Source organism: Acanthaster planci, linkage group LG03 (assembly GCF_054643075.1).
Source record: "Acanthaster planci isolate LZ-2023a linkage group LG03, COTS_SCS, whole genome shotgun sequence".
In the NCBI taxonomy this organism is placed as follows: Eukaryota; Metazoa; Echinodermata; class Asteroidea; order Valvatida; family Acanthasteridae; genus Acanthaster; species Acanthaster planci.
The window spans coordinates 7,637,337-7,664,641 of record NC_141779.1 but is presented as its reverse complement, the minus strand read 5'-3'; the positions used below and the strand labels follow the sequence as shown (position 1 = coordinate 7,664,641).

Below are 27,305 nucleotides of genomic sequence, written 5' to 3'. Positions count from 1 at the left end.
AAAGTGATTTGGTTTGCTTTTTGGCAGTCCCTCAGGCGTGATATCAGAGTCTTCCTTGCTGTTCTTAATTTGTAAGCCTGTTTTAGTTGTTTCCTTTTATGCTGTTTATTAATTGTAACTACCTTTAATGAAAAACTTATTTCTCACTGGCCAGAAAAAGAACACTTAGAAAAAAGTCTTTTTCTGACGGCCCTTATACGCTTCCGTAATTAAGCATAATCAAGATTTTGCGAGTACATGACTGAGTGCATCTTGAAATTATATACAGGCGTCAATGATTGTGGCTGCTGCTGGTGTGTAATCCCCTCCGAGCTGATGTGCACCCCCAATCGGCGAAAAGAACGAAATTGGTTACAAGCGTGTTTTTGCACGCGTTCTGTGGCCAAGTTCGGGCGGCATGTTCCCGTCTGTTCACGAACAGCTCAATTTGTTGTTCGTGGGTCGGCGGCTCGAACGCCGGGAACAAACATCGGTTATCGCTGGTAGTTAGTGACAAGCAACATGCAAAATGGCGGCGTCCATGTAGGCGACGTTATTCGATAGTTAATGTTGGGCTGGGCTGAATTCTTTTCTATATAAACAGGAACATTCATTTCTGTGTAAAGGAAAATAATTAATGTTAATTTTGCAAAACTCAAAATCTCACGAGTTTTTCCTCGTGTTCCTGTAAAACCCTGACGAAGAGGTGGTATGTGATCCTGTTCCGAGAACAGTGTTCTTGAGTCGTGTTTCTGCCGTTCGAGCGCGAGAACAAGAAACCCGTGTCAAGAACGCCCGAACTCGACCTATATAGTAAGGTACGCAAAGATATATGCTGCGCGGTGATAAATTTATGTGCAACCCCGTGCCCACTATGTCGGAAATTTAATCGGAGAGGGCGGGCATGCCGTGCGCCCCTAGGGGTTACTGAACTAATTCAAGCTCCATTGAAAATAGTGTAAAATCAACCCGGTTGGAGCCCCATGGCAGCCAACTGAAGTCCCTGAGGCCTCTCAAACAAAAAACAATGTGTTGTTTGGTCCTTCGGATTTCATTTGATTTTCAATTTTTAGTAGGTTAACCAATGAATTTTTTAATTATCCGCCCAAAACAAACTCACCCCCCAAAAAGTAAATGTTGCCAAGCCCTCCCAGCGGTCATTTTTCAAATGACATCCTTCACCTTCCGGGGGCTCTTCTGACTAATTTTCAATCCCATTTTGTCTGCTTTGCCCCCAGATGGGTGCCCCTGAATCTACAGAGATGATCCTGAGCCATTCTGACACAATTCCACCATTTCTTGGCCCAATCAGACCCCTCTTTTCGAAACAATCTCGGGGGGGGGGTTACTTTTTGTGCGCCTCGGTCTGACGGAGAATTTTCCTTGAATTGGGACACTGCACCCCTAGATACGGAGCTTTTAATTTAATGGGACACGGATGAGAAACATATTGGGGAAAAATGTTTGATCGAACCCAAAAAATTGTTCGAACGGAAAAAAAATGGTGTGAACCAAAAAAATTGTTCAAAAAAATCGTTCGAACGTTATTCGCTATTGAAACGCTTGGCTTGCCAAAATATGCACGTGTGCTCACTTCCAGGCAATCAAATTTTTGTCGTTCGAACGATTTTTTTTCTTTCGAACAAATGTTTTCGTTTGAACGAACATTTTCCCCCAATTCGTTTCTCACCCATTCCCTTGCAAAGGTCCGTACTTAAAAGCGCCGTACGGGGCGGATTACAAGCCGTTCATGCACTGCGGTAATTACGTTTCGTAAGTTTATTACGCAAGTTTTAAAGTACAAGTACGCATGTGCCTCTTTGCCCTCATGATAGCAATGACCTTCTGTTTGGGGCTGGGGTGCATGAATTATGCAAGCGCTCACTAAGGCCGTTTTCCAGTACTCAACTCCGGCTCCGTCTCAGGCTGCACCTGTTTTTTAACTAGCTTACTTTGAAGCTGTAAGCGCAGTAATTAGTCTAATAGTACCACAAAGCATCAAATAATATGCAAGAAAGCCAGAAATTACAGTAATTCAATTTAATTTAAACGCTTCAGGCCTACAATCGGGGATTGGTTTTGGGAACGAAGCCTGAGGCGGAGCCCAAGTCGAGTATTGGAAAAGGGCCCAAAACCACATGCATATACATAACAAATGCTGGTGTAGTGGGTGACTTCACATGTACAGTACTCTTAGTCACTCTCTTCAGGAGCCAGGCTAGTATCACAAGATCACTGTTTTCTTGATTTTCGTTTTGTCAGGTAAGCTTTGCCCTTTGACCCATTAGCTCGACTGAGCTGGAGCGGTAGTACATGTACATGTACTTCTTTTTCAAACTTTGTATTGGATCGGATCCAATAAAAAATCAAAAAAGACAAGTACGCCTATCGCTTCACTCTCTCGGTATTGTTTGCAAATTATTCAGGCAACAAATTTTGCCCACTAACTCGTACAGGCCATACCATCTCATCTTCCTCAAGACAGTTTCATGTGAAGTTGTTTCGAGTTTTGACAGTTTTAATTAATCAGGTCGGTTAGGTTTTGTCAAACGTTGGTCTTCACTCATTTTGTTTTGATTTCTGCATGATATGGTACCGGTAGCTCAAATAGATTTGATTGACTTTTTATCTGTTCTTTGACCAAAATTGTTCATGCTTACATAACTTGATTATTTTTTGTGTCTTCCATTGGTTGAGTCACAGGCAAAATTATTATACATGTAGGTATTGATAAATCTTGCATGGAATTATGTTCATGTTTCTTTCTTTTTTCACCGAGATTCAGATTCTGCCAATACTATACTAGGGCCTATATAATTACTTTTATTACTGCTACGGGATAAAATATCTTATACGCAGCAACAATGTACACATGTCACGTATGTTTCATCCCTATTCAATTTGTGGAAATTAACGACTTCAACCGTACACGGCGGTTACTTGACCGGACCCTTGTGAACCATACAAGAATGTCCTTAGCAACTTGCCAGTCCTCTGTTGAGCCTTCTTGTTTTGAAGACTTTGTTTGCACAAAGTTAACAAACGATCACATGGAAACTCTTTGTACATGCTCTAGAAGGCTTAAACCGAATAAAACATCACACAGTCAGGAAAAGAAATGCTACATAAATATGAAATTTAGCCTCAAAGTGGTTGCTAAGATGATAAATTATTTCCATTTTCAATTAATCACTTGGTCTTTTTTTCACTAAATTTCTCAATTTTAGAAGTTTTCCCAGAACACTGAGACACTGCATACGACAGGCTAGAATCTCAACTACACAATTTAATCAGTTCTCTGTAGCTAGATTTTTTTGTTCGACCATCATGAGTTATATACATGTATCTTACTTTTGTACAGCGCGATCTAAATATGTTGTACATGCACAAAACCGTTTCAGCCAGGCCACGTACTATGAACAGTTACCCTGCGGCTTGTTCACACATACCATGGCGTACATATACATGTACACGCTCAGGTGCATGGAAATTCTTGACGGAGCTGGTGTGGTTCATGTGTGTACAGTACATGTAAAACTGGGGATATACAGTATACCATGAATCTCAGCATTTTCCTGGCAATTTTATAATGACAGATAGACCTCGGTTTCAATAATGAACTGCATGTAAACTTACTGTACTTTTGAGCTCGTCTTTTGTTCCCGATTACTTAATTCCGCTCGCAATCTGTTTTGATCCTTCAAAAATCGCATCAAAACGTAAACAAACTAAATCAAACTACCGCTTATGAAAAGAGGTTTTCACAAAAATCACCAGACTAAGTTTTGACCTCTGGTACTATTTTTCAATTTAATTTTCACAAAACACGTCAGGAAAAGGCCTTATCTTACCATGAAAATATTTTTGGCAGGAAATTTTATTTCCAAAAAATGAAAATAAGACGTAAATTTAATGAGATGAAGAAGCTGTTTGCTTGGCACGAATTCCCATGGCCCTCATTACGCATGCAAATGACCCTATAAACGGGACATGTGCAGTTAATAATTTCCCTCTGAAACATACATGTACGTGGTGTACACCTGACCCGCTGCAAAGTGAACAACACACAACCATATCGGTATAACTAAAGGTGAGGAAGCTAATATGTCTGTATTATGCAAATTTGAAAAACTTTTCACCAATAAGAATTCCCAGAATCTTTGTCTGTTGGTAGTGAACAAACAGCTACACGCCAACACTGTCACATCTTCACAGCTGTTTGTGTAAGTTGGGCACGTTGGCCATGAAAGAAATTTACGGTGATTCTGGGACTGGGAACCCAGCTGTACTGTAGTGGCTTGCACCTAGCACTATGGTTGCTTGGTCTGGGTACCAAGCAGTGGTTTGGTCTGAGAACCATGCTGGGGGTCTAGTGTGCCCCAATTAATTGTTCTTGTGTTTGGTTTGGCCATTTACTTGGTATCCAGCACAAAGTTTTGATGGAATAATAACAGCTGTGACAAAAATTCAATTACTCGTCTCTATGTGCTTAATTCTTTTTGTTCGAGTATAATATATTCTTAAATAGATTCATTTCGATTTTTGTTTTGTTTAGAAGTGAGCCACCATAGATCACATTTTCTCTGGGTTTTCTTTATTTATTGGTCCTAAGCCTTTTTTGGGTGGGGTTCACTGCCAATCTTTGCACATAGTATGCTTTCCTGCATCCATGGCTGGGCCATGATTTGGGAAGAAAACAGAATTTGTGCCATGGATTCAGTGTGACTGTGTGGTATTGCTGTCACGCAAACTACTAGTTGTAGTCTAGGTTCTAGACCCAAATTACAATTATTGACTTTTCGTGGCACACTCTGACATTTCCTTTGTCATTCCTGGTGTAGTGTAGCCGAACCTCTTTGATGAAAAACTTCAAATTCATTCAGTTAAATACTCTTCCTGTTAAATATGTGCTGTTGAACCTTTGTGACATTCCAGAGGCGGGAAAACCGCGGGCCGTTTGCATACCAGCGGGGGCAGCCAGCTAGCTCCATGTGGGTCCAAGCTGGCGCCCCCACTGACCGAACCCGCCAGCGCTACAATAAACTACTCGAAAAAGTTAAGGACTTTTTATTCTGTGTATCCTTTTTTTATATGAGGTATTTTACTGCTAGAAATACCCCAATACAACTGTTCTAAATGACCTCAAACACGCTGTAATCAATTTCACATGTGGTTGGTTTCAGTTGTTGCATAATGTTTTGAAAAAATTTATAAATTGTTTATTGCAATGAGACCACCATCTAGACAAACCAAAAATGAGAGAACTAGACCCCTCTCATTGCATGGAAAAGATTACAAGTTAAGAAAAAAAAATGGTCCTTAACTTTTTTGGGTAGTGTATGTCATGCACGGGATAAAAAAACTATTGGTATGTCCCTTTAGGGGCTCCGTACACTTTTGTACCTCTTTTGTGGAAAGACCCAACTCTTTGTGTTTATACAACCCTGAGTTGCCTAGTGATGCTGAAGCACACTAATTCTCCAAATCATAGACAGCACAGCACTGCATTAGTATAGCATAATAATCTAACATATGATTTGTTTTCTCAAATTAGACCTACATGTGTTTTGTAAAGCTCTGACAGTGACTTTACTTACCTGACACACAGATTGATGCACATCAGGGTTTTAATATTTAGCAAGTAGCAGTACAGTGGAAGATCTAGAATCAAATTTTCAGGGGCTAGATAGGTTTTTTGGGGGAGGGGGAACAAAAATTATTGAAAGTTCTCTAAGTTGTCACATAAATTTGGAGGCTTCCGACATGCTCTTGGGGAAGATAAACTTAATCCTTTTTCTCGTCAAAGAGAGAAAAAGAAAAAAACTGGTTCTTTTTGGAGGGGGGAGGGAAGGGACCCCATTGGCCTCCTGGATCAGCCATTACCTAGGGTGCTATTCATTTGAGACAAAGTACAAGTTATAGACAACCCACCTTAGAATGAGTTAAACAGTTCCGAAAATAGCACAGTATATCCTTAAATCGATGTGCATAGACATGTAGTATGTATACTGTGTAACACCAAAGTGACAAATTTCACCATTTGAAGGGTTTTCCCAGATCACATCACATATGTGCCTATATGTACCTTTAAGCATAGCCTTTTTAATGCTTTCTTACATTGGATTTTTCAAATTCACTCATTACCTCACTTGTGGTGTGATTTCAGTGACCAGTGGTTAATTGGTTCACTGTTAATGGTCTGTTATTCATAATTCAATTTTCATGCCTTAATTTCAGTTCAGGTTGAATACCTCAACTTCCTTTGCAAGCATCCATGGCTGCTGATGGTGCTAAACAAATGCCCCCAGGCATGGGTCCTGCCGGTGGTGTATTCTCTGGAGGTATGACCCCTGAAAAAATGAAGGAAATGATGGCTGCGACTCATGAGTACAAAGGAGTGATATATCCCAAGTTGATGGTCCCCCGAGAGAACTTGGAAGCCATGGAAACATTTAAAGTACGAGATGATGATATTTTCATCCTCACGTATCCCAAATGCGGTATGTTTACAAGCTATAGTTTTAACCCTTATCTTCACAGTTCTAATGTACATGTCCAGCCTGGTTATGGTTAATAGATTTTCAATCTATTCCTTGACCCCCATTATCATAAAGTTAGGATTTATAGACTTTAGACTGCGTTCGATTTGGATGCTTCCATCATGTCCATATTTATTTGAACAGATAAAATCAGAGAAAACATGTTTTCCTCAGAGGTGCTCTTCAAGTATCAGTCAGCTAAAGTGAAGAGACTTTCCAAGGCCAATTGAGCTTATGAGCACAATGACTACCATTCAAACCCTTGTGTGATCCATTGTTCCTGGGCATTGTTTCAGCTTAAATCGCTTTGCATAGAGTTATTGTGGCTGCATAAGGTGTGCTTTTTACCAAGTGCATGACTATGATGAAGTGTAGCTAATGTGTTCATGTTTATGGGAAAGATACATGTACACTGTCATGGAAACTATCAACAACTGCTTTCTCTCGGCTAATTGGACTGAAACGATGTCAGAAAAAAGGAGGCGAAAAATGCCCCTTCAACTACTGTAAGTTGGAATCTTTACAACTACACAAGTGAGTGTTAACATGGGGCTGTTCAACACTTACATGTACTCTAGTGTTTGAGTCTGATTAAAATCTAACAGAGACTTTGTATTCTGTCTTCTGACTCTTCTACCACATACATGTAATTGTGTGAACCGACAGCCTCTTTAGATATGAGGCAGTTTTGAATTTGCAGCTGTAATTTCTTAACCAGGCACCCACTGGACAATGGAGATAGTTTACCTGATACTGACTGAAGGCTATCCCGATAAGATTGATCGACACGAGAAGATGAAATTTGGTGGATTAGAGATGTTTGTTCCAACTCCCACCAATCAAGTTCCGGCCTACAAGTATGTGCAAACCATAACATCCCGGCGTGTTCTGCCAACTCATCTGCCAGCAAACGTAATACCTCCAGCAGTTCTTCAGGGCAAGGGCAAGGTGAGCAGTCATGTACCGGTACATGGACTTTGGGCTGGGAAATCTACATGTGCATCCCACTGGCCTCTACTCTCCTTTTGTACATGTACCTGTATGTCCATGCAAGTTTGGGTAAGAAATTGAGAGGGATGTGGAGAGGTATGCAGGGCACGTTGGGAGGCATGTTAGTGCTTGCTTTTCAAGATTTTTGGATAAATTCACAAAATACTGACATGACAAACGTCAATTTGATACTGCACGTATGAAGTTGTCAACCTGTTGAACTCAGTAGCACCGGTACTTCATTTTTCTCAGCCCTGTGGTGTAAGTAGCCCATTAACTTCTGTACCATGACCACAAAGCCAGATGTTGATCATTTTTGTGCTCAAATATTGAGTGAAAGGAAGTTGCATGAATTGAGTTTCATCCTACATGTAATAACACATCATACTGACACATACATGTATTTGACTGTGTCGATGTATAAACACTTCTCTTTTCACTTTCCATGAATCAAATACCAGCTGGCCTGGTGTGGCTGCATACATGTATGTGGGACACACATTATCAGTGATGTAGTCGAGTACTTTTTGAGAACCAAGTTCTCTACCAAATATTTAATGAATTGGGAGGGAACAAAGCTAAAGTACATCGGTATTTGATGGTACATGCATAAAGGTAAGATTACAGAGCAACATAATGACTTCAGACCTTCACTGTTTGATTAAAATTAACTTTTTAGGACAATAGTACTCAGAAAGTACTTGGCCGAGTACTTTCTCCTTAAAACTTAAATTTTACACAACTGGGAGTGTCTGAAGTCTAACATTTATTTTGTAATCTTACCTTTGCACATTTACCATCAAATGCCTGTGCACTCTGGCTTTATTCCCTCTTACCCCGTTCAGTATTTTGCGGAGAACGTTGGTTCTCGGAAAGTTCTCGACTACAACACTGCACATTATACAAATTTAGTATTAACTGCTTCAAGTGCTGTTGTAAAACTAGCCTCCTGAGGTAATCTGTAGAGAATTCTACTGGTATTTTTCTGAATGCAAAGCTGAGGGAAAATGGATAGATCATTAACAAAGACTGTTACTCCACAAGATAAAGCAGTGGGTATTTATTTTATAACACCTCTCCCACAAAATCAGCTTGATTTTATAAATAACTGATTAATTTGATCTAACTGCATATGAAAATACATCTGTTTGATTGTAAAAAATCTGTTGAAAGCACTTTTCCAAACTAAACTGTAATGCTGTACATCGATAGTATTTTTCTGTATGCTGTCGTGTGACTGTTACACCGTTGCATTCTGTTGGTTTTCATTTGTTGTGACTATGCCCATGCAGTATATTCTCGGTGTATGTGTACCTGTAGGTGGTCTATGTAACAAGAAACCCCAAAGATTGCCTGACATCAATGTTTGGCTTCATGTCGAAACAAGCTGGAATGGCCAATTGGAATGAGATGTTCGAAATGTTCCTATCAAAAAAAAGTAAGAATAAATTGCTTTTAGTTGTAAGTAAACATATGCCAGTTTCTTTCAAATGTCTTTGTTTTTGAAGCATTGGATATTGAATGTTATACCATATTTACTGCAGCTTGTGTGTCTCTGGTCTATTCTAACAACAACATGCACCTCTGGGAATCCCAGCCCATTTCCACTTAGTCTTTAGTGACCTTAATTGTATATTCTCTATAAATGTACTGTAATGTCACAAAAAATGCTCAGCTCATTTTTCTGTTTTGTTTGGTTTTTCAATTTCATACATTCAAACTAATCCTGCATGTGAACGCAAAGCTTTTTCTCTATTCAAAACAATAATACAGCACATCTTTCACACTGAACATGATTCAGATATTCCATATGTTCCATGGTTGTCATTGCCTGTGGTGGTAGTGGAGATAAACTCACAGTATCTATAAAATACTCTCAGATGGCATGCTTGCGTCTCAAACAGCCTCTGACAACCAAGTCCATTTCCTGGCCTGCTTGTGTGACTTAGCCAGGAGAAGGGGCGAAGATGGGTATCTGGCGCCTCTAAACCAATTGCTTCAGGTAGGTGGGGCTCGTCAGCTTTGGAAGGCATGCTTGCCTAGGGGAATTAAAACCCTGATCTCAAACCTCTGCCGCCTTGCGGGATACCTGGCCAAGGGAAAAGCTTCGGGAGTGAACCTTGAGGAAAAATTCAGAGTGAAGCCCCATGGGGGGGGTGGATGTCAATATCTACTTCCTTCTGTCAGCTCCTGTAGCCAACCTGGTGCCAGATGGTACTGCTCTGCATTCCTCTGGATCACACCATTGAGGCGGAGAGGGAGATTCTGGAGTCTGGGCAGCCCTAAGTCTTCATACACCTTGCCCATCCTTGCGCCCGGAGAAGTCACTTCAGTGCTGCTGCAAGTACCGGTAGCAGAAACAACACATAACTACAGCAGTTATGAGTGATAAGTCCAATCGGATTGGCAAAGGGTACGACGCTATGGGTTGCCTCTGTAGGTGGGAGCGTTCATCTTGTCCCAGTGGTCAGCTACCGCCCACCTCAAGCCGGGCAGCATCCCTGGTTAATAAGATGCCAACCCACCTCGGTCTGCGTGCTTCAGTGGGTGCCTGGAGCTTAGAGTCATTGCTCAACAAGCAGACCGCAACATTGCACCAAGCAAAAGATCAAGCAAGAAGGAACCACCAGCCCTGCTGGAAGATTCTAAGTGAAGCAAGAGAAGATTAACTGTAAGTTATTCATTGATATTGATGTATTTTTTTAAAAAGGTCAAAAATGCTTGTTTAAGTCAATTATGAAATATATTGCTGTGTGTGCTCGAGTTAACAAGTAATTATGCTGTGCTAAGTGTCTGATTCATGGTAATGTGTTTAAGGATTACAAACAGGTCAAAGTTCTGATTTTGATGATCCATTTAACTTGAATGATAGAGGAAGTTTATTGATGTTTGCAAATTCCTATGGGGCAGACATTTGCTAACATTTTGTCCTTGAGAATGTGAAACCAAGAACTTGTAACAGTGAAACAATATTAGTAGGTTTTCAGTCATTTATATATCTTAATGTTTAGATTGCCATCAATTTGAGACAAACAAGATACCCTGTTACTACCTGAGTTTGAAAGTCTGGATGGAGTGATTCATGCAGAACTACTGTAGAGACTGACCGCAGGCTACCTGGTTACTCAAGACCTCATTTGCCTATGACCGGTCGGAGCTTCCTATCACTTTGATGATTGAGGTTCAATTTTACTAACTGTAACTGAAACTAGTATTTAATACGCAAGGCATTGTGAAAACTATAGACATTTCGTGTTGAAGTCCTTGCTGATTTATTCAAATTGTAGATAAGAAAGATCAAAGGCGATATAATTTTAAACACTCAAATCTTTGGGTTATTTTGATTGCCTGAGACTAACATCTGGCATTAACTGTCCAGCATTCAGTACAAATGTGAATATGTCCTGTCAAATTTTAGGTATTTGGGGTCAGCAGATATTGAATGTTTACTGAGACGTTGTTGAAACCCGTACTTTTAGTTTATATTTTAAGTTTGGAATATTTGCAAATACTTTGGGGAAGCAAGTTGAAAATAAGAATTCATACAAACAGAATATTGTGTTTTGATGCTCTCAATTGTATGTATGTCATCCTGGCCGTCCAATGCTGAACTGTGACAGTGGCACAATTCGTTCAGGAAAAAACACAGGTCTGTAAGAACCTGTTTTTTCCCTGTTTTTGTCTCCTACACACAGTTTTCTTACTGTTGTTTCCTGACTGTGATTGATCTGTTCAATTTCCCTGCTGTGTTTGCTGTAACCCCGTGAAAAAAAACAAAATAGTATTTTTTGTGATTGTTTTTCACTTTGGACTCATCTGAAATGTACTGGTCTTGACCTTATTGATCATCTTAATCTAAAAACTCGTGAGGACGGAAATTGATTCTGCCTCGGCACTGCCTTCCCATTCAACTGGCTTGATCCTCATGAGTTTGATTCAGTGATTGCTGACCTGAATTCAAACACAAATCATTCCATGAGCTTTCAGACCCTGATTGATCTTGACTCTCTTGTATTACCCATTGATGAAGACTTGGACAACCCTACTCTAAGAAACTTGTGCTACTATTCACTTGAATATTTTTTAGTTATTTTTAAATATAATTTAAATATTTAATTTAAATATTAGAAGATTAACCAAACACATTGATGAATTTAAGACTTTTCTCCATCCCTTAAATCACAATTTTTCTGTGATTGGATTAACTGAAACTTGGTAAAAGGATAAAAATATCAATTAATTTAATATGCACGGCTATTTGCATATTTCTAACAACAGAGGTGTTAAGGTGGGGTTGCAATGTACTTATCCACAGATTTACAATATATTTCATGACCTGACTTGAATGATGTAGGGAATGATTCTTTTGAATGTATATTTGCTGAAATTAATACTTCACGCAATACCAAGAACATAATTATTGGTGTCATCTACAAACCCCCAGACGCCAATTTGGAAAATTTTACAGCATGTTCCCAGATATTATTCAACCATGTTACTAATGCAAACTAACATTGTTTCATTACTGGTGATTTTAATTTAAACTGGCTATCTTCTGACAGTAGTAGACGGCTGCAAGAATTTCTGGATATAATTTACTTTTCTTCTTGCATACCATTAATTCATACACCCACTAGGGTCACAAACATGTCTGCCACCCTCATTGATAACATTTTCTCAATATTTTACCTCTACCAAAATCAGGAATTATCATTACTGATTTATCCGATCACTTTCCTATTTTTACATTTTGTTCCTTCAAACTAGATCACTTTAATCCCCAGCATATTCCGATTTGTGATTACTCTAGTGATAATCTTGTTAACCTTTTAAACACTAACTTTCCTCCTGTGATTGGAGTCCAGTTTTAAATGCTAGTGAAGCTAATTCTGCTTTTAACAATTTTATGAAAATTTTCAATGGTTCAAAATTGCACAAACCTAAATCGTCTAAATTAACTCAATTAAAAGTCCCCGATTACACTAGCAGACCTACAAACTTTAATCATTCTAGGTATGTACACTACAGGAATATTCATGTACTTACTAATGTTCTTCGGAATTCTAAATGTAATTTTTACACCAAACAATTTGAAAAAGTAAGAGGTGATGTTAAAAACGCGTGGAAACTAATCACTAGTGTAATTCATAATAAGTAGCGATCTAAAATAAATTCAATTGATACTGAAGGTGTGAATGTCAATAATCCTCAATTTATTACTGACCATTTTAATCACTATTTCATAAATACTGGGAAAAAACCTCTCTAGTGTGATTGACTCCAGTTGTCTCAACTTTGCCGAGTATTAATCAAACCCAAATCCTACTTCTATTTTCTTATCTCCACTTACAGAAGAAGAAATAATTGATATTGTAGGTAATTTGCCTAATAAAACTAGCTTTGGCTTTGATCTAATTAGTAAATCTTTGATTAAATCTGTGATTCAGGCGGTCTCCCGTCCTCTGACTTTCATTATAGAGAGATTTCACGTTAGCGCCGTCTGCGCATATCTGTATCGAAACCGAGGCTCTCTATGTTGAACTTCATCGCATGCCCGCGAAGTCGACACAGTACATGCAGTATCTGGTTCGTAAGTGTGAGCCCACTTCCGTTTAAGCCACATGCAGATACACGACCATCACAGGTACGTTAGTCTGTGGTAAATTGGTGTTTATTTTCTTTTGATTTTTACATGTCGAGTCATCCTGAAAGACTCTTCCACAAAAATGTGCCGCCTGAAAAGTCTGAATTTAACATACCTTTGTGTATTTTGTGTCTTGACTCCTTACTTTCAATCGTCTGATCATATTAAGAATTGAAGCTGACACATACAGCCTCGTTTTCAAACGTGGAAGTGCGCAGATTGACGCTAAAAGTGTCGTATTTGGATCCTTCTGTTAACTTTTCCATGTTAACAGGCTATGTGTCAGAAAGAATGAAAATTGCCAGAATCACCTCAATTTTTAAAAGTGGAAACCCCCACCATTGTTAGTAATTATCGACCGATTTCAGTTTTTACCTCATTTTCTAAGATAATTGAACGTGTGATTTATAAATGTACCATCGAATTCTTTGACAAATACTCTATAATATCAGATAATCAATATAGATTTTGGGCTCATCATTCCACTACACATGCCATTATTAACTAACTAACAAAATAACAAGCGGCTTAGGTGCGGCCTTTGATACAATTGGTACCTTCCTGGACCTTTCCAAGGCCTTTTATACAGTGGATCATCACATTCTTTTATCAAAATTGGAATATTAAGGAATTAGAGGAGTTGCCCAAGATTGGTTCTGGAGTTATCTCTCTAATCATCAGTAATTTGTTTCTATCAGTGGAACCCACTCTACTTATTGTAAAATATCTTGTGGAGTCCCACAGGGTTCAATATTGGGTCCCCTTTTATTTTCGGTATATATCAATGACTTAAATAAATCTTCAGATGTACTTTTTTATATTTTTTTCGTTGATGATAGCAACTTATGTTACAGCCACAATGATATAAATGTACTTGTTGATACTGTTAATTATGAGATGAAAAAAGTATCTGCTTGGATCATAGCAAATAAGTTGTCTCTTAACATCAAAGAAGTACACTCAGCCATTTGCAATATATTCGTACTATTAACATTATAAAAACTGTTTGTCTAAAATTTTTGGGTCTCTATATTGATGATCTTTCTTGGAAGAAACACATTAATCACATCTCCACTGTCATCTCCAGAAACATAGGTATTATATCTAAGCCTACATGTAAATGTACTTTTCCTAAGGAAATCTTAATAATTTGTATATAATACCCTCATTTTACCTTACAGTACATTACATATAGTATAATTGCAAGGGGCAATAGTGGTACTGGTCTTATCAATCCTTAAGTTGCAGAAAAAAATGTTGCCTATTATTAATAATGTTGACTATTATGAACATACTCATTTAATACATAATCTACTCATTTATAATTGTAGTATTCTAAAAATTAACGATATTTACTCTCTTCAGCTGGGCGCCTTCATGCACCAACTTAAAACTCAGAGTTTACCCAAATCTATTTGTTTGATGTTCTCAAAAAAATTATGACATCCACCATTACTTTACAAGACAGCGTCATGAATTTCACAGATCATGCTTGTACTACAATCTCTATAGTATCTGTTAAGCACGAAGGTTCCAAACTGGGTTGATTCATCTCTCAAAAATATCTCTAGTCTTTCAGTCTTCAAGTATAAATATAAAAATATGATGTTGAACAATTATTTGCAAAGTATTTCTCTTAACAGGGTTGCAGCCACAGGGTAGGTTTTTAATTACGTTATTCCTATACTTTTACTACTACTACTATGTGTTTGTTATTAAATTAATGTTTATTATTGACTATGGGGATCACTACTTGACAAGCTTCCCTTTTTAGTGATCCCCAACCACATATCTTTTGTTTACATTACCTGCTGAGTGCATTCCATTTTTTATGTAGAAATAAAGTTGAAGGCCTACTTTTACTTTTTTTTAGTAAATTTAACACTAGACCAAATTTTCTCATCATCTTGCACCCTCTTTACACTTGTTGACAAAGCAGAGCTGAGTAAGGCCATCGACTCCCTCGTACATGGCAAGGCCCCTCATCAAGGGGATCGCAGCGACTGCAGCAACTACAAAGGGATTTCACTGTCGAGCATCGTGGGGAAAGCGTTCACCCAGGTAGCTCTGAAGAGACTACAACAATTTGCTGAGCGGGTCTACCCATGTCGCAGTGCATGATTTTCACCTTGAGATAGCTGTAGGAGAAGTGCCAGAAGCAGGAGCAGCTAGCCCTTTTACATCGTCCTTGTAGACCTGACCAAGGCGTTTGACCTTGTGAGCAGGAAGGGCTTCTTCAAGCTCCTTGAGAAGATAAGGTGCATGCCCACAGACATGACAGAAGCTGCTGAAGGTGGTGTCATCATTCAATGAGGAATGAAGGGCACAGTACAGTTTGACGGGTCATTATCTTCCCCCTTCCCCATCCAAAGGGAGTGAAGCAGGGCTGTGTTCTCACCCCACCCTCTTCAGCTTCCTTTTCTCCCTGCCGCTGTCTTACACTTTCAGTGCATCAGAAGATGGAGTGTTCCTCCACACATGATCTGACTGCACGCTTTTCAACCTGTTCTGCCTGCAAGACAAGACAAAAGTGTGCTAGCTTCTGTTTTAAGAGATGCTTTTTGCCAATGATGCTGTCCTGCCTTCCCACACACAAGAAGGACTGCAAAGGCTCATCAGCTGCCTGACTCATGCCTGCAGAGAAGTTGGCTTAACCACCAGCCTGAAGAATACGAAAGTGTTGGGTCAGGATGTCAGCCAAGTGCCAAGCATCTCCATCGAGGACTACATCCTAGACGTGGTTGAGGACTTTACTCCAGCAACCTGTCCCATAAGGCTGAGATCAACAAGTGCATCAGCAAAGCAGCATCAGCCATGTCCATACTGTCCACAAGAATGGGAGAACAACCAGCTGACAACAGACACCAAGATCACGGTGTATAATGCCTGCGTGCTGAGCACCCTGCTCTATGGCAGCAAAACCTGGACAGCTTATGCCCGACAGGAACGCTGCCTCAACAGTTTCCACCTGCATTGCCTGTGACTCATCTTAGTCATATCCCGGCAGGACAGAGTACCCAACAAGGATGTCCTTCAGCGAGCAAACATCCCAATCATGTTCGCATTACTGTGTGAGAGACACCTGTGTTGGCTCTGCCACGTTCGGCACATTGAGGATGAACGTCTGCCAAAGGATGTCCTCTACGGCAAGCTCGCATCAGACTCCAGACCAGTTGGCCGTCCAAGGCTGTGCTACAAGGACAAATGTAAAAGAGACAAGAAATCCACCAAGATCAACCCTGAAAGAAGCTGCAGATGACTGCAGCAACTGGCACCACGTGGTGCAGACAGGGGTGAAGGGAGCAGAGGCCAGGAGGGAACAGCAGTGGCACGACAGAAAGGAGCAACAGAGAGCAAAAGTAGCTCCAGCACCCCTGCTACCAACAGCCTACACTTCCAGTAACTGCGATATAGACTGCCATTCCAGAATTGGACTCTAAAGTCACAGCAGTGAACTAACAATGCAGGCACAGTCCTTTGTCCTTTTAGACAGACGGAGACAGAGATATACATGTATTTTGAGACATAATCGGCATCCTCCAAGGTCATTTAATTCATTTGATGATCACTTAACCATATACAGACTGGGAGAAGTGTCAGTTTGACCCCTTCCCCCATGAAAATTTGGCTGCTGCTCCCCAACAACTGCAAATATCAAATTGACCTTTTATGACTTTTTTCTTTAAAGTCTTGTACAACTTTTTATTCCAAATTTGAATAAAATCAGGCAAAGATAATTATATTTCATGACAATTAAGGGTCAAGGGTAGTCCCAAAACTGAATTTTTTCATACGCTTGTACACGTACATGTATATGTTTGAAAGGGTATGTCATGCTAACTTGTTGAAATACCTTCTTTTTCTATCAATTTGTGTGTTTTCCATCTCATTGTGAATATCATATTTAATACTGATGCCAGAGTAAACAGTATGTGACAACAGTTAAACAATAAAATACACAACAATGCTTACACAATGTATGATTTTAGTATATGAAAAGTTTTCACATAAATATGCAAATTTAAAATAAAATATCCAAGGAAACACTGTATATATCTTATTTACATAATGAGCCATGTCTGGTTTTTATTTAAATCAGTTGGATACTGTTTTCTTTATACCCTTTTCCAAAATTGATTAAAGATATGTATACTTTGCTAAATAATATGTACATAATTATAGTAATGAACATGATATCACTGAATTATTTATAAAGCTATGTTGTTAATGAGTTATTTTATCTCTGTAAAAATTTCATGTCAATCGGACATTCGCTGAGATCTTGGGGGATCAAATGGACCCTATTTTGAAAGCCTACACCTGAAAAGCCTAGTTTGAATAGGGTTAATGAAATGTGTTTAATAAAACAATTACTGGTACTTAAGAGGTCAGTTTTTTCCATGATGTATTATTCAAGTCAAGGTACTTTCCTCCTCATAGATTGTTTCTGCATTGTTTTATTTTTGGTGTATTTATTTTTCCAGCATCCCTGAACCCTACATGAATTGAGTTAGTTGATTTTGTGTTGTTCCAATGCATGTTCAAACAGTTCAATTTATAATAACACTATGAAGATAATGTTAGCCTTAGAGACATATTTTCTAAAACATCTAATGTGTTGATTCTTTCCACAGTGCTGAATGGCAATTTTTTTGACTTCAGCTTGGATTACTGGAAACACCGCCACGACAGTAACTTCCTCTTCTTGAAGTACGAGGACATGAAGAGGGTTTGTAGAGGTCTTTTTTCTTCTGTTTCCAGTCTGATATTTACCTAGACTCTCCTGATGAAAGCAATTTTCCATTTGTTACCACAGAGAATGAGTACATCCAGAAGTTGAATATATATACTTCATTATGACACTTGCCATTTCTGCTATTTATATTTGAAGAAATACATAGTGTTTCTCACAGAAATATTTTTAAATCAAATATTCATTGTGTTAATGTGATGGATCTTTAGACTGAGCATTTTTGAAATGAGTGGATTTGGCTTAGACTTGAACATGTGGTTTCAAACGCTGCTTCAACATTGCTGGAACCAGCAAAACCAAAGTCTAAGTTGAATCCACTCATTTCGAAAATGCTCTATGACCCCTGGGAAAAATCCAGTATATATACCTCTTAACATTAGTGATCATGGTTTGGTCTTGTTTCGGCCTTGATCTTAGATAAACTGGCTTTATTTCCTTCAAAACCTACTTTCCCCCCCCCCCCCAAATGTTGCATATTTAGAAGCTAGCTCTTAAACCTGTAAAAGAACTGTGAGTGTGGCTCATAACAGTCTGTGTATGGCCAAATCCAAATAAACAAATTTCTTAAAGTGTAATTCGTTGGAATATAAAGATCATTTGATTTTTCATTACTGTGATGTAGATACTGTAGTTGTAAGTGTGAGTCCTCTGTTCACGAGGACCTGAATTCACCAAAATGTGACCAAAGTCTGACTTGAGAAGTAGTCAGTATCTGTGTTCTAGTCAAGACACTGGGCCATAGATCATGAAATTCCTGACTTTAATTTCTTTCAAATACACATACTGTAACATGTTAAGTTACAAAGGACAGACATTAGTGCTGCTACATTCTCACTCCGCAGGATCCAAAATCAGCAGTGATAGCTATAGCCAATCACATTGGTTGTGCGTTATCAGAGGAAGCTGTAGATCGTGTTGTACAAAATAGCAGCATGGAGCACATGAAGAAATCCTACAAGAAGGCAGATGACCAGGGAGTGATGGCAGCTTTTGCTGGCAAAGGCGAGGAGAACCTGGGCAAGTTCCTTCGGAAAGGTTGGTTGAGTTGGTACATGTAGTAGTCTTGGGCCAAGACAGCAGAACTTGATAGCAGACTCAATCGAGCATATGCCGAGCACACTGATTTCTTTTGCACCCTCTCGTGACTTCATTTCACCTATCAACGGCTCGTTCTACCCTCTTGGGAATCTCCTACAAACTGTTGAACTTTTTCTTTAGTTTTCCTCCGGATTTCCAGAGGAACTAATCAGCGCCTAGGAAATTTCGGTTGAATCTGTATGTGATAAATATGGATCAATGACCTGCAACGCATGACCTCTGTAACAGTACCCTACACTGTACATCGTCGACCATACAACGCGATGTAATGTACATTACTATGTGACGCAAAACATACTACTAAAGTACTAATACAGTCACCGTTGATAATTGCCACAGTCGATGCATTGGAACAAGAAACGAAGAAATACGCCTTTGAAAGACTTTATATAACAGAACTGAAGAAACAACAAGCTGGCGCTATTGATACAAACCCGCTACAACGCTCCCACGGCCTGTTTTGCATCCTATTTTGCATCCTAGGAATATTCATATTAAACTACTATTTTGCATTCAAAGGCCACACCTCGGTTTGTAAGAGATTTTCCAAGACAGTAGAAGGAGCTGTCAATTGGTGAAATGAAATCACGAGAGGGCACAATAGAAATCGGTGCGATCGAGTCCGTTATCGAGTTTTGCCGTCTTGGCCCAAGACTACTGTAAGTTGGTAGTTGAGGCAGCCGCTGCTCAGTCACACTCCTTATTTAACCACCAAATATTAGTTGTTCTGATGACGACACTGTAGTCAGTCAGAAAAGTTTAGCACTTTTTATGCTGATTAAATTTGGTGGATGTGTATTTCACATTCAGTAATGCTACCATGAAATATGTGTATGTATAGATTTTGGAAAGTGTGCATTTGAATTTGTCAATCATTTAGTTTGGCGCTGATTTGAGACTAACTATACATGTATATTCTGCTTTCATTTTTGTAGTAACTAGTTTTTCAGTTTCATTTTGCATCGTTCAAATAAATGAATGTGCAGAACATTTCATTGCAATGATTACAAGTACATGTATGTGGTTAGGCTTTCAATTTGTACAGGGTGTCTTAAAAAAGGAAACTGAGATTAATTAACTCTGTTTCTTGAAAGTGACTAATTACCAGTATTTTGGTTAATTAAAATAAAATCTGTTTCAGTATGTATTATGTCCTTTTTCTCATAATATCAAGAAATCCTCATTCCATCACACATAACAGCATGACACAGCATAAAGTTGTTTAATGGATCGTGTCAGAAATGGCTTTGCACCAGATGCATCACACGTTTGCACAGCATGAAGCATTAAGTACACGACCAAAATCATTAATTCAAAGACAACCACAGTTAGGGGCTTATTCTTGAAGCAGCCTAGCCCCGGTGTCTTCAACATGCCCACCATTTCTTCCAATGCTTGTCCCCAATATGCCCTTGTTCTCATCGCTTTGAAATGGGTAACTTGCATTTTGGAGATTCCCATCAAACATTGCGTAATTCTGACAAAAAGGCATCTCTGAACAATATTAATTCAGCAGCAAAACAGCTTCATGTATTTGGTACAAAGCCATTTCTGACTTGGTCCATTAAACCACTTCATGCTCAGTCATCCATGATGGAATTTTGGATTTCTTGGTGTCGAACAAAAGAGGACATCATAATGAAACAGATGATGGTTACCATTTACCAAAATAATCAGTCACATTCAAGAAACAAACAAATTTATCTTGGTTTCCTTCTTTTAAGACTCACTGTATGTACAGCCTGTTGTTTTAAAAGTGTAACCAAGTGGGATTAGATGGAGATAAGATAGGAAACAGCGCTACAGAGAGGGAAGACCCAGTGAGCAACCAGAATTACAGAAAAGGATTTCATTATAAAATAGATTCAAACAAAATGTACAATTTGTGTCTATACAAGACTGATTACTTGCAAGTTATGATACAGGTTTGTACAGATCAATAAAAATGACAGTCAATTGTGGCAGTATCTGAAACTGAGAGATTTCCAAAACTTAGTGGCAATCAAGACTCCAAAGTGGAAGGAGGTAGAGGCATATGATAGATGAAACACGCAGCCTTCCACAATCTGTGCCCCTCCTGATGCCAACAATCCAGCACCACTGGACCCACGATGACTGAAAATCAAAAATGTTTTACAACAGTATTCACGAGTGTGAATACGTGGCAATACCAATAGTGTGTGATGCAGGCAAAACAGGAAAAGTCAGGAGAGATATGTGTTCTCCTCAGAGTTCGGAGGTGTTCTCTCTGAAAAATGCGCATTCTTGAGCCAAGAAGACTACTGTCCAGCTAATGCATAAAAGTGGATCAGCGTCGCTAAGATAAAAGCTAAACAATACACAAAATTTGGGTGACAAAACGCAGAAGGGCGTTCGCAAGACTCCCTATGCGTGCACATGCAAATTTGCATGGCGCCACATGGAATGTACTTACAGAAAGCTATCACTAGAGGGCGCACTAACAATGTTGGATGAGCTCTATTATAAGAATCCAATTCTATCGAGGCCAAAGTCTAATGGAAAAGTGTGTATACAAGAAAGACTGAAAGATGTGTAGTTGAGGGACCTGTTGACCATAAGAGAAATAGGTCGACTGGTGACAAATGTACAATGAATGTTCAAGTGCTATGTTTGAGGTCTTTAATAGCTTTTTCCCAAGAAGTTTATTTTTGTGTCTGGGAGATATAAAGGCAAAAATCGTCAAAAACAAAATAAAGATACTGAACTAAAAAGGGTTCTGTTATAATGAAAAAGCCTCAAACGTGCTTAATAAATGCTAAAATGCAAAATTCATTTACTACTGTTTTTTTTTTAAATAAGCATCAGTTTCATCAAGTCAAAAGCTAGAAAAAATTGAAAGAAGTATAAAACCCCACCAGTTGTGTGATAATTTTTGGATTATCACACAACTTCTTGCACTTGCAAGATTAACGTTATAAGCTTCCCTTGGACAAAACAAAAAATGAGGTATGTTTCATTATGCATCATCAGATTTTAATGAAATTTTCAGCTGTGACAAGATAATATGCTGAACTTTAATTTGATGAAAAAAAACATAATATCTGATAGTTATTTGAGGAGAAAAAAAATTGTTACTTTTGGCTTTCCTTTTTTGGGGAGGGTCACCCTGTACACAAAAGCTTGTATGCAATTAAGGTAAATGAATATTAAAATGACTTAATTGACCCAAATAAAACCAATCATCTCTATCTCCCTCTAGCAGCCATTACAAGAGAATTTAGGAAGCTTATGTAAACTGTGACACTTGGCTGTACAATGTGTTTGTGGCAAAACCTGAACAAAAACGCTTAGGGTTTTACAGGCTTAATTACACTATATGTAGTTTGTATGTTTCAAAAGACTTCACCACCTGGTTTAGTTAATGTGTCAATCAAACATTCCTCACTATGTTACTAGTCAAGTGCTCAGTTACTCTTTGCAGGAAACTGGCTACACAGTTAGCAAAATAGATAGACGGTAAACTGAAAAGAACACAGGATTGCAGATGTGCCTTCATTTTTAGCTAAAATGACATGTCAATATCCTAAACTCACTGCACATTTAGGAAATTGAAATTGTACCCTGATTTTTTTTTACAAGTCATGAACCAAATGATGTACCCTCTGGAAAATAAATTGATAATATTTAATAGAAACAGATTTTGAAAGTTCATTCTCTTATTAAATCATGTAAACATTTTCCTAACTTGTCTGGGAAAAGTTGTATTTGCTTCTTGAAAGTCATTAAAGCTGGATTATACAATATACACTTGCTTTAATCCTAGGAAATAGAAACTTTTCTTGATGTCCAAATGCTATTGAGGTTTGGATAAGACAGAAATAATCTGAATGCATGTTTTAGATTTAAATTTTTACAACTTGCCACTTCAGTTGACTAAGGTTGGACCATAAACTTAGGATCAGGCAGATAACTGCCCCTGATAAAAAGGAAAAAGAAATAAATTATGTTGAAATGTCATCAAACAGAAACCATTTATCTTGTTTATTTTTTTCATATTTTCTTTACCTGGAGTATGTCCAAATAGGTTAAAACTGGTTTCCCATGTGGCCCTGCAAACATTCCAAAGCAAATTCAGAGACAGAAAGAAAGTTGATTAAACAGACTATGAACATCAATACCTACAGGTACAAAAATGATTTGTACCTGTAAATAAATAAGTGTATGTACGGTTATTTTTAATACAATGATCAGAGTTTTGCAGTTGCTGTATTAGATGGCCAAAAACCTGCAAAAACCTTTTTTAGGGGAAGAATCTTACAGGAAGATTTTTGAAAAGTCAAATTAGACTAATATTTCTGTGGTTTTTCTAAGAGTAGAGCTCCTGCAATTATTATCTTTATGCCTCTACTGAATAACACAATAACACAACGTAAGTCACCTTATGTAGCATGACTGAGTATTTACAAACTTTTCAGGCTTAATTCAACCCAGTGCACCGTGAGCTGAGCATTGTAGCCTTTTTGTATCCTTTTGCCCTTGGCTTGGCAAATCAAGAAATAGAGGGTACTTATGCACGTGCTTCCAATGACAAGACCTGTCCTTGGTCCACTCTACCGATACAATATATTGAACGTTTTTGAGTGTGGATCATGTTATTTTTCCCGATCCAGAGGCCAGCCTCAGCAATAGAATGCTGTATGAATCACCTTTCCCACAGATTCTGCTTGATTGAATTGATAATTGATTTTGGACTTTTTGCCTGACATGTGTTATAACACTGTATACTCGGCGTTTGCCCAGGAAGGCTTGTGAAAAAAAAACCACAAGCATACTCGGGTGGGACTCGAACCCACAGCCTTCTGCTTACTAGTGCAGACATCGTAACCACTCAACCACCGAGTTTGCCGGTGTTGGCTGGCTAGTTCGAGTCAGATGTAGCAGCGGGTACCTCAAAAAAATCCAAAATTAATTGATCTCCCATGACCCGAACCCATCCTTGAATTGAAAATGTAATCTAAATGGAATTAAAACACACTACTATTTGAGTATTAATTTGTTGAGAGTTGATTACCACTTTTACAAACCACCCCTTTGCAAAATGAACCTGTCACAAACAGTTGATAAACTTCGTAATGTGCACACCCACATGCATACATGCATGCAATACCGGCTTCTATGCATGTTGTTCTTTGCTATATGCACAGCACTTTCATTGCTACAGGTATAGAGTACAGAAGCATGATTTGTGTGATGAATGGATCATTCTGAATGTGTTTCCACAGTCGTAGGCATGCTAGTGTTAGCACAATATACATGTACCTGTGTGAGAATCTTCTACCAGGCCTTTTATGATTTCCAACTGTAATTGCTTTCATTTAAACCATTCTTTTCATTTCCTCAGGCGTTGTCGGTGACTGGAAAAACTACTTGACTGTGGCCCAGAATGAGAGATTTGATGCACTTTACAGGGAGAAGATGGCAGGCTCTGGTCTCACATTTGAATTCGAGTAAATTATCAGTTAAGATTGTTTCAATTTGATATTAGAGGTGGTTTGTATTTGTGGGCTATCCCATAAATTTGGGGTCAAACCTGTGACATTTTTAATGGCGTTGTTACACCTGACCTATGTAATTTCACATGAAAATATTGTCAATATTGACTTCAAACTATATCTGTTTAACACGCAGGTAATTTGCTTTACTTAATCTCTTGAGGAAATGAAAGAATGTGCTTTAACTGTACAAAATTGTATGTCATGTGTGACAAGGACAAGAAAAAATGGGACCCCACACAGCCTTGTTGCTAGCTTGTGGCATTTGGAGTTCCATACAAGAACAATCGATAACTATGATGCTTATGGTTGGGAGGGCGATGGCAGCTGCTGGCAAGGTGGGGCCTGCCCCACAACCCTCTCCCCCCCAACATCTGGGCCTGACCCCACATATATAGAGTTACCTTTGTACAATTAGACTCAGCTGTGATACAAATGCTAAATAAATAGTGCTTTAAAGATGTATATTGAAGAAGTAATAAGTAGACCAGTACATGAGTAGTATTTGTAGTATGCACCTGAATGTTTTCGCTTAATTTAGTGATGACCTTCTTTTTAACCAGATTTTTCCTTTTTTGAAATTTGAGGACTAGATACAGTTTGATGTACATGCATTCATGTATTCAACTCATCATACACAAAATATATTGCGTTTAGTGCATTCAGGTTCTAGCTTATTTACAGGGTGTGATGAATGTAAAGCAGCATCTTATAATCACTCATCCACGTAAATAATGGAATACTATACTGTAGATACGTTTTTGACAAAATAGTTTTTCTATTCTTAGTAGACAGACTTTGAAGAAAGCAATGAATTTTAATATTGCATTGTGAAGGTTGTTTGAACTGAATTATTCAGCTCTAATTTTATACATGCAAAAGACAATAAAGTCTAGAGAAAGAATAAGAGACCAGTATTATGTGGTGAATCCCCAGCCGTCGTTCCGTCTTGGTGTCCTGCAACTTTTTCCTCCCCAAGTACATGAGCATAAATCCTGGGGATGGGGGGAGGTATAATCCCCCCCCAACAGAAGGCTTTATAACAGGAAAAAACTGACTGACTGCATTGCTGGTCCCTATCCTAGCCACCTGTTGCCGGGTTCTGCAGTTGGTCTCGTGCCTAAACAAATGCCAGGTGATTTTTGTTTGAAACAATCTTTGCTACCCATTAGGTAATTGGTGATCACTTTGACCCATCTCTAGTCGTTAACAGGGCAGGGGCATGGGGGACACATGCCCCCTTTCACCCCCCAAATAAGCTAGATATTTAATGTCACGTGACTTGTCAGCTGATAATGTCATCTTCAGTTGATTTTATCAACTACATGCCCTTCCCTTCTAGAAACTTGAAAAATTTCAACCAAATCGGACTTCTACTTCTGAAGACATGGAGAATTGGGGTTTGCACCTGTTAATCTCATGTCACATGACCCCCACTGACGTCACAATGACGATTTTTATGTTACACCCTCTCGGGCTGATGGACTATTGTGCTCCTAATATAAAGTCGGTCGGGTGGATGAGTGCCGAGTATTGGAAATCAGAAAAAATGAGTATGAAACCTAGGGAGAAAAACTGCACCTATTCATGTCACGTGATTTGCATTTCAGTTGAAACTTTTTCATAAAATATTACTTCATATTTAGAATTGGTCCGTGTACGGTTTGTTCATTTGTTTCTCGATTTGTTATGATCCCCACCCCGAAGAGTAAACCCAGCCCTCATAGTCATATTTTAGATTCACTTCTCAGAGGGGAACCAAAACAAAGTGTACAGACACAAATTAAAGCAAACTAGTTCTCACTCTCGTTCTGTATTCAACAATTACTGATATATCAAACCACACACAAAAATACAATCGACAGAACATGATAAATCACGGAAGGTCATTGTGTAACGAAAATGCCCCCAGTCATTTTCTTGTGATGCAGATTATTTCTTTTCTTAACAGAATTATCTTCCAGAATTCCTCCTAATTATCTTCCTGATTCCATTCACTTCTAAAGATCTTTTCTGAATAAGGCAAGTACAAATCCCACCTGCGAAGCATATACTAGTCACATAATTAATCCAATAATGCTAGACTACCCCTGCCCCTTAACAAGAAAATATTGCCTCTCTGAGAATTCAACCAAGTGTTTTTTTTCATCAAAAATATTCCGGCCAACTTATCCACACTGTTATTCTAATTTGCATGCTGTAAAAATGTGCTGACTTGTTTTCATCAAATTCCAGGAAGAAATCTGCCAACCGATACAGATATTCCATCTTGTCCTCTCAATTTCACCTTGAAATCCAGAAATACTAGACGTGCTGTGGATAACTGTTTATTAAATGTATTGTTAAGGGGCAATTACCACTTAAGCCCCACTAGTGTGGCACGGACTCTCATAAATCGGGAGTGAGAGTCCGTGCCACACTAGTGGGGCTATTACCACTTGGTTTAAGTTTCAGAAAATATGACGTGTTGGTTTTTGTGGGTGTGTATGCCATGGTGGATAGAGCAATGAGAACAGGTTGTCCAGCACATCGGTATTATTTATGGGGCTAAAAAGTAACGTTACTGTTTAAAAGACTTCTGTGAGCCAACCTGCAAATAAAGTCATGTCTAATTTGGAGTATACAGCAGATTTCATCATGGGTATACCCGCCCTCAAAATAATGTTGAATCAGTTCGTCTCTTATGAAAACTATTGGGAATCAAACATTGTTAATAATCTATTATTTACATTCCGTTCTGTGGGATATCGTGCACTGACAGACAGAAATATCACATAGGCTATAGACCT

The 27,305-nt window shown here is 38.6% G+C and overlaps 1 protein-coding gene across 5 annotated transcripts; it reads left to right on the top strand.

The window, feature by feature from the left end:
- Positions 1-1,899: 1,899 nt before the first annotated feature.
- LOC147799598 (amine sulfotransferase-like) lies at positions 1,900-26,164 on the top strand. Of its 5 annotated transcripts, none has more exons than XM_087134521.1 (7): positions 1,900-2,241; positions 6,222-6,479; positions 7,237-7,466; positions 8,829-8,946; positions 17,787-17,881; positions 18,748-18,940; positions 24,366-26,164. In XM_087134521.1, exons 2-7 carry the CDS (start codon positions 6,254-6,256, stop codon positions 24,473-24,475), a joined length of 972 nt encoding a protein of 323 aa, XP_086990647.1. In that variant the 5' UTR covers positions 1,900-2,241; positions 6,222-6,253; the 3' UTR covers positions 24,476-26,164. The 5 variants fall into 5 exon arrangements, with proteins under 5 accessions (XP_086990647.1, XP_086990644.1, XP_086990646.1 ...); XM_087134518.1 differs by having other exon boundaries at positions 1,903-2,241; positions 6,217-6,479; XM_087134520.1 differs by lacking the exon at positions 1,900-2,241 and adding an exon at positions 2,290-2,509 and having other exon boundaries at positions 6,217-6,479.
- Positions 26,165-27,305: the final 1,141 nt, after the last annotated feature.

What these genes read in the sequence shown, in the direction of transcription:
- LOC147799598 (XM_087134521.1), top strand. Translation starts at nt 6,254, where the DNA reads ATGGCTGCTGATGGTGCTAAACAAATGCCCCCAGGCATGGGTCCTGCC. An exon ending in AATGTTCCTATCAAAAAAAA is followed by an intron (nt 8,947 to 17,786) that starts GTAAGAATAAAT and finishes TTCTTTCCACAG; the next exon opens with TGCTGAATGGCAATTTTTTT. An exon ending in GGGCAAGTTCCTTCGGAAAG is followed by an intron (nt 18,941 to 24,365) that starts GTTGGTTGAGTT and finishes TCATTTCCTCAG; the next exon opens with GCGTTGTCGGTGACTGGAAA.